At 32.7% G+C, this 8738-nt stretch overlaps 1 protein-coding gene across 3 annotated transcripts; it reads right to left on the reverse strand.

Moving 5' to 3' along the window:
- Positions 1-587: 587 nt before the first annotated feature.
- LOC114295003 (heavy metal-associated isoprenylated plant protein 32-like) lies at positions 588-3694 on the reverse strand. 3 transcript variants are annotated; one of them, XM_082875670.1, is made up of 4 exons: positions 3443-3694; positions 3251-3352; positions 2892-2967; positions 588-2330 (listed from the first exon to the last, which is right to left on the reverse strand). In XM_082875670.1, exons 2-4 carry the CDS (start codon positions 3278-3280, stop codon positions 967-969), a joined length of 1470 nt encoding a protein of 489 aa, XP_082731796.1. In that variant the 5' UTR covers positions 3281-3352; positions 3443-3694; the 3' UTR covers positions 588-966. The 3 variants fall into 3 exon arrangements, with proteins under 3 accessions (XP_082731796.1, XP_082731799.1, XP_082731798.1); XM_082875673.1 differs by having other exon boundaries at positions 3573-3673; XM_082875672.1 differs by having other exon boundaries at positions 3251-3371; positions 3443-3659.
- Between the last annotated feature and the right edge of the window lie 5044 nt (positions 3695-8738).

An 8738-nucleotide genomic window follows, 5' to 3' on the forward strand; every position in this document is an offset into this window, starting at 1 on the left:
ATATACATGGATTGGTTCAATTTAATAACATAAAAAAAAATAAAGGCAGCACACATGAACATTGTGGGACACTTGAATTATAGGGGTAAATGTTATATTACTACAGCTACTGTGAACCAGTGTGAGTCATATCGTATCTGATATCTATACTGTTTATCTTGTGAAATTTGTTAAATACATTTATTATATTATATATAAAAAAAAAATCTTTAATGCCTCGAATAAAACTGTTTCGAACAATCGGTCGTATGACCACTCGGACAACCCGATGAAGCACTTGTCTACAGCGATTGTCATCTTATCAACCGCAATTATCAACTTTTTACTGGACGACCGACAAAATAAAATTCAAGTCAAAATCAAATTCGAAATACATAACATTGCTCAAAAATAAATTAATTAAATATTAATAAATATTTAATTAAATCAATTCAATTTTTTTATATAAATAATATGAATAACAAGACCCACAAGGTCTACAATTTTAGATCGTTGGGGTTGCCCACCCAATCCGATCAAGGATCTGGGAGGAGATGCTACGGACAGTTTTACATAAATTTCACACAAAATAATATGGACTAGTAAAATTTCGAGATAAAACAGAGAGAGATATGGACAATTTGCTAACCCCATTCTCTTCTGTTATCTTATTTTGGTTTCCAAATTATAATATAAACATGTCCTGCAAAGCCCACAACCATCCTCTCCTAATTCTTAATATATTATCTATAAATACTCCCTATGATAATTTAGAACCCTACTTTTAAGCTTTAGGATTGAAAAAGAAAAAACAAGGGTAAAAAGAAAAAACTAAGAAATAAAATAAAAACCCATTTTCAGGGGGGTATTATATGACACTAAGCTCTCGAACTATTATCTAAACTGAACTGAACCGAGCAAACTAAACCAAACCAATCTCAACCACCAAGATTCACTAGCACAACCAAACTCGGCATTTTGGCAAAATCACATCACATTGCAACCTGAGGGGTTTTCATCACTGAAGGCATGGGTGTATGGGTCGGTTGGATGGGTATTTGGGTAAGGGTAAGGGTAAGGTGCCATGTAATTAACAGCTGGTGGAGGCCGAGCATACATCATCTGTTGAAACCTTTCATTTCCGTTCGCATGCTGCTGGTTCATCATCATTGCAGCCAATTGCTGTTGCTGGTTCGCAGCCAATTGCTGCTGCTGGTAGTATGGGTTCCCGGCCATGGCCTCCGGCCCAGCCCCACTGAAGTAGCCGCCCCCACCGGCATTCATCCCTGAAGCAGGAAGGCCTTGGACAGCTGGCATTTGGCCCATCTGACCCATTGGCATGTTTCCCATTGGGCCCATCTGGCCCATTGGCATGTTTCCCATTGGGCGCATCGGGCCCACATTACCAACACCCATGCCATTGAACCCATTGCCCATGTTGGGCAGACCTTGAACACCATTCATTCCACCCCCTTTCTTGCCCCCATTACCATTATTGTTACCTCCACCGCCAGCAGCTGCTGCAGCGCCGCCATTGCCACCATTCTTGTTCTGTGCCGCACCGCCATTGTTAACATTTTTAACCTCTATTTTAGGGCCACCACCATTTTTGCCACCGCCACCAGCACCTTGATTTTGATTGTTATTCCCATTACCAGCACCACCTCCTTTCTTTCCACCATTCACCTGAACAGGCACATTTCCACCACCGCCGCCGCCAGGGCCGCCCTTCTTACCGCCATTTCCTCCATTACCACCAGCACCAGCACCGCCACCAGGCTTGGCCTGAGCATTCATAAGCTGCTGCCCATTCATCACCACATTGGGAATCATCTGACCATCACCCATAACCGGTTTCAACTTGCTCATAATCTGATCAGCCATTTCATCATCCAATTCATCGTCATCATAGTCATCATCATCATCATATTCATCAAATTCATCATCGCTCAGATCATTGTCCTCGGGCAAGGTGAACCTCACCGCCTTCTGGTTCGGGTCCTTGTTCAAGGGCACGGGCCCACTCAGTCCCTTGAATTGGGGCATCTTCATATCTTGAAGCGCTTTCATCTGCTGCAGCTGTTGCTGTTGCTGTTGCTGGTTTGGGGCTCCTTGTGGACCACCGCCTTTGGGCTGGTTATTACCATTGGCACCCTTCTGAGCCTTGTTATTCCCACCTTTGCCATTCTCAATTTGCAAGTTATTGAGTTGGTTCTGGTTGGGTTTTGGAGTACCCCATATCTCAGCATGTTTCCCACTCTTTCCAAGCTTTTTGATCAGTGTGTCTGCATCCACATTTCCTGCCACTGTCACCTTCCCCTGTTCTGAGTCTATATTGGTTTTGTAAACCCCTACAAAAAAACATTTAAAACATATATATATATATATATATAAATTCAGAATAATCAATCCAAAAGAATTTCAAGATAAAGCCTAATTTAACTAGGGAGAGAAGAACAAAAAAGGGAGAATTTCGTATAAATGGCACACGGCAAAAGTAACTGCAAATCCATGGAAATGAGGGTTATGCAAGGGAGAGTTCTGTCCGAGCACAACTCTCAGTTGCAAGTTGATGGCGTGCAAGTGAGAGCTCTCTGTGGGCACAACTCTCATTTGCAACAAATATAGCGCTCACTTGCAAAGTGCAAGTGAGACCTCTGCCCGGACAAATGAGCAAGTGAGCGGTGCAGTAAAAGTTGGGCTCAGGCAGAGCTCTCACTTGTACTTCATTAATTTGCAATTAATTTCACTAAATTGCAATTTATTTGAAATTTTACGAAGAAAAGACAAAAGTAAATTCATAGAGGAAGTGAACAAAAATTGGGTACATGAATCTAAAAAAGCTTTTCTTTGGGGGGCCAAAAATGCAAATTAAACAACAATAGAGGGTATTGAGATGGAATGAAATATACCATCAATTTTGTGCAAGATTTTCTTCACTTTGCGCTTACAACCATCACAGTGAATGTTCACTTTCAGAACACAAGTCTGCATGCGCAAATGAAATCAGAGAATCCAAACAGAGTAAAGAAAAAATTTCATTCAAATAAGAAAATGGGAAAGGAAAAGAAAAATTCCTAGCTTATCAAGGGAGAATCTGTATACAAACAAAACCAATTGCAAATGCATTGTAAAGAAAAAAAAGAAAAAGAAAAAGAAACATGGCAGGTAAAGAGTATTTCAAATCTTGAGTTCAAAACAAGCAAAGCATTTCAAGAAAACAACATAATAGTGTAGGAATGCCTATATATATACATATATAAAAGAGTACCTGGATCTTCAAGAACTCTTCTTTACTCATGTTTTGAACTGAAACAGAACAACCAGAAGGGTACAATAATGGAAAGAGAAAAGGAGTTTGTTGCTGATAGATCTGAGAGAAACAGAATCAGCTAAAATAAATTAAAATGAGAAAGATGAAATTATAAATTAAAAAAAAAAACAAACAAAAAAAAAAACCCACTCTTCACTGTTTTCTGTTCTCTGTTCTGGGTCTTTTCCCAAACAAAAACAGAGAGAGAAAATGAGAGAAAACAAATGGGTCTGAGAGGCACTGAGCAAAGAAAGCTCAAGAAACAACAAGGTTCAGTCACCTGAGAGAGAGAGAGAGAGTTATAGAGAGAGAATAGAGCTAAAACTAAGAGCAGGCTACAGGTAGAGAGAGGAGAGACGAGAGATGAGAGGCCAAGATGGTTTTGGCCTCTATTTATAGTGTAGTTTTAGAGTATCATACCATATTATTTATATAATTTTAAAATTAATTATTTGACAAAAAAATTAACAATTAAATTATATTGTTCCGCTCTTACTTATTAGTAATGAAAACACAAATAATAATTTTTCATTTTTCATTAATCAAAAATACTATCCTAATAATTTACCCCATATTTTCAAGTGACAAATTTCATTAACTTGGAATTTGGCTTGGCTTGGAAGGGTTCAGCTTGGCTTGCAATAGAGAAATTTTTATATACGGATAGGATATGTGTTATGTAGTACCTTTTATTATTGTGATTAATTTTGACAATAAAATTTACTCTATATATATTGAGTGTTTAAAAAATAATAATAAACATATACTTTTATAATTAATGATAAATAATACCACGTTATTGACATACAAAAAGTTCTCCTGGGGCTGGGATCACAGTTATCTATAGTGGGGATAGTATTTGATGAGTTCTCTTTCTCTACGGTTAGTGAATGGTCACGCGGGTAAGGCGGTCATCGGTCCGGATTCTTATTTGCTCCGCTTTCACATCCCTCTTAAATCTGTCTTTAATAAAGTATCGTATCAGAGTAATAAATAAAAGAAGAAAAAAAATCACATTTAGGTTTGAATTTTAAATTTATGCACAAAAAAAAATTATAAAAATTACAACAGTTTTTATTTTTTTAAATTCCTTTAGGTCATCTCTAACAGTGAATCAAATTCATCATTAAATTTAAATTTAGTAAAAAATTATCATTTTTATGGCTCTAACGATTTCACCAAATGGATATTAAATTGTGAATTCATCAAAAGTTTCACCAAAATAAGAATGTGTTGGGTTTTTCACAAAAATACTATTCATTACCGTTATATTTTCACTATCGAATAACCCACCAAATGACCAATTTTCGCAAAATTTTGTACAAATTTTACACTGGAAAGTCGACCTAGTCGACCTCCCGGATGACCCTTAAGCTTGAAAATTCAACTACAGAATTGTACAGATTTTGCTTTTTTCAGTCGACCGGCCGGTCGCCCTCCTGGACGTCCGATGCGTTTTGATGAAAGATACAATACATCGTTGGAGTGATTGATATTATATTGAGCCAAACGTCTTTTTTTTACTCAATTTTGGTGAAAAATTTGTTCAACCGTTGGAGATGCTCTCACAAATTAAAGAAAACCAAGATTAAATTAGAAAAACATAAAAAAAATGCAACAAAAATATTATAGAGAAGTGATTTAAAATAAAGAGCGTACAAATATAATACATATCTATTTATTACATTATCGCAATGAGAGAAATTTCATATATATATGTTATGTGATTGTGCGAGTTACTCGAATTACTATCTGACCTGATTCTAAAGTCAAATCGGCAAAACTTTCACCAAAACTCGTCAAGTGCACTGATTTGCTTCATTCTTAAACCCGAGTTTTGGTTACGCTTTTCATGCTCAGGCCAAACATTATGCGGTAGAGAGAAGTTTGAAAGAAAAGGACAAATAAAAAAATAAATAACAATAGTTAAATTAAACTAAATTAAGCATGGCGTTCCAATAAGTAGAGTCGATTACATATATTATTTGTTGTCATTTAATTTTCATAGTTCTACACACATCACTTATTATACTAATTAGTGTATCAACATATGCTATGCAATTGTAATTTTAAAATTATGGATCCTACCCATTATATAAACTACAAAAGAGTAAAAGCCTTTAAAACTATATCACATTATTCGTTAGTACACTAATTGGTATATCAATTGATATGTATAATTTCATTCTTTATTTTTATCAAAAAAATTATACACTCTGTTTAATTAAATTAATTCATATATCTCTTCATAATTTTTTTTCTTAAAAAAATTCTGTATAGTATATATGACTACAAATTCGTTTGAATAATTGAAATAGAAAAGGTTAAAATACAAACATCACATTGTGAATCTCACACATATGTGAAAAGATGATGTAATAATTAAAAAAAGACAAAATTGTAATAAATTTAAATCTTATCACTTCAATTGTGTGAAAAGATGATGTAATAATTAAAAAAAGACAAAAATGTAATAAATTTAAATCTTATCACTTCAATTCAAAAGATGTGAAAACAGGTTTTTTTATTTACTCCCTTGGTCCCAAGTTGTTTGTCTATTTTCAATGTTTATATCTTTTAATCGAGTCAATAAATTATGTATTTTTGTAATAAAAAAAAAAGGAGTTTTTATAAATTAAAAAATAATAGTTTTTTGAGATGTTTAAAATAGTGCAATTGAACTAACAATTTAGAGCATAGGGAGTAAAATCGTGATTGAGTGTTTTGTATTTTATTAAAAAATAAGGGTAAAAAAAAGAAAAGAAAAAGTTAAAGTTAGCATCTTCAAGTATTGAATACCACTATGTGAAAATGAATGAACTCATTGCCAGATTTTCTCTCCAAAGTCGGGCGGGTACAATAAATAAACTCATTTAATGTAATCCCCATTGGATGGCATCTTAACATTTAATTACCTTCTATCTTTTGCAGATTTTTTGTTTTTTTTTTTTTTTTCTGTCCTTTGCAGATTGCTATTGTTAACTTCAATTACCAATATACCCTCATCAAATTCTTACCCGACCCTATTGTTTCTATATTCGGATCCGGATCTTCCCAGTCTCTTACCATATCCAATTTATTGTACCCACCCAATTTTGGAGAGAAAAATCTGACCGTGGCTTCATTCACTTTCACATCTACTGGAATTTAGGTACTTGAAGATGTTAACTTTATCTTTTCTCCTTTTCTCTTCTTTTCTTTTCTTTTTTTAATTTAAATACAAAATGCTCAACCAAGATAATATGGCAACATTTTTTAATTCTAATTGTTAATTCATTTTCATTATTTTTGACATCTCAAAAAATTAATTATATCTTTTAATTTATAAAAAAATATATTTATTTTTGTTAATTTAGAGACTTTTTAATTTTTGAGGCAGTTTTGTTAAGAAGTCCCTCAATTTCAATTTTTTTATTTTATTTTACATAAAGGATTAATCAAAAAAATTATTCATTAAGGAAAAAGTCAAAATATGGTCAAATTATACGAAAAATACCTTCAAGTGAAATTTCATAGCCTCCTTCACTAGTTACTATGCTATCTTTGACTGTCGATAATCATTTTTATGTTGATGGTCGCCAGCGATCATTTTCCAATAACTGTTTTCGCACTCTTTAACAACCATTTTTTTTATCACAATCGCTTCCCACCACCTAGCAAACAAATAAATATCCAAAACTTAGTGGTAGACAATAATCATTTTACTTTGTTAACTTAGATGATAAAATTTTCCTGTTAAATTTAGCAGTTAAAAATTTCCAACATCACCAACACTAACCAGCAAAATTTACTATGATCGTTACCATTATTAATATAAATATTAAATGAGAAATTAATCAGAACATTGAATTAATAATTTTAATAGTAAGGCCAAGTTTGGAAAGACTAAAAAAGTGCACTTTTTGTCTTTTTGGACTAAAAAATTGAGGTTGAAAATATGGATGTTTGGGTTAACTTTTTGACTTTTTATTGAAAAATGTGTAATAAAAAATTGTAAAAATTGATTTGTAGGGAAAAATTTGAATTGGGAGTTGTGCAGCCGTAATTGTTGACTTTTGGTGAATAGTGTTAACTTTTTAGCTTTTTGAGTAACTTTTTGACTTTTTGGCTTTTTTGGATCTTCCCAAACTTGGCCTAAATTTCACTTGTTAAAAATGAAATTTTACTGTTGGCTACTAAACATTTAAATAGCAAATTCAAATACTGAAACAATTTTTTTTGTTTGAGACCCCAATCTCAATTTTCAAATTGATCGTAAAATTAAAAAATATATATTTAAATGCACCTCCAACCAATGATAGATTATAACAAATCTAGGGTTATTGGTATCTGATCTAAGATTGTTGGTCCTAAATCTGATGTTGCCAATGGTAGATCTAAGATTGTTGGTGATATGAGGTTATTGGTGGTAGATCTAAGACAGTGAAAGTGTTGATCACCAGTTGGGGCGGTAAACAACACAAGAGTGAAAGAGACCATTTCAATATATAAGAAATGAGAGATCTTGTCGGTCTGATGATGGAGCTGATCAATATCATGGACAATGGAAAAGCCATCAATAGATGGACGATGCTAGTCTCATCACAGGAGAGAACAAAGAGAGAAGACCGTGATTCTAAAGAAAAATGGGAGAGAATTTATAAAGAATAGCAGTACGAAAGCTTAGGGGTAAAATAGGAATAAAAATATTTAACTTGCCCATTTAATAAAAAAAGATAAATAACACTCACCACCCTTGTGGTTTAGAAATACAATTAGCTCCGTACTTTTAATATAATTACAAAATCTCTCTTTTATCGATTGAAACTAACACAGAAGGTAGATGAATATTAAAATAAATAAAGATAAATATATATTTTAATTCATTCATACGACTAATGAATTATTGATGAAAAATGACTTAATTATTATATAAGTAAAGTCTTTAAAAATGTCAATATTATGTCAAAAGTATGTGAACAATTATATTTTTCTTAAACCTCATTGAAGTATAAATTTTTTCTCTCTCTTCCAAGAGATACATATGTGAATGACCAATCCTTTTATTCAAAAAAACTTAAATGAAAATAGCTTTTTTATATACAGATATTGCCATTTAGTAAGGGTATTTATTATGTTGTTACCTAATGAATGATTTTTTTCTACTAATATAAACTGGAGAAAAAAAGAAAAAAAAAAGAGGACGAAAAATGTTTGTGCCTAAAATGAGCAATTGAATAAGCCAGATTCTTGAATGTATTGCCACTAAAAAATCAAGCCGTGAATTATAAAATTAAATAATCAATCCAAACATACCAATTATTTATACCAAACAATATCACAATAATAATAAGAGCAAGAACACAATGAGAGAAAATATGAATTGCTAAAAAAAAAAAATTAATCAATTTTTTAAATAATAATAAAACTTTAAATCATTTCAATGCCATTGTAGCACATTGATATA

Source organism: Camellia sinensis, chromosome 6, assembly GCF_055761805.1.
Source record: "Camellia sinensis isolate YWXY chromosome 6, ASM5576180v1, whole genome shotgun sequence".
Lineage (NCBI taxonomy): Eukaryota > Viridiplantae > Streptophyta > Magnoliopsida > Ericales > Theaceae > Camellia > Camellia sinensis.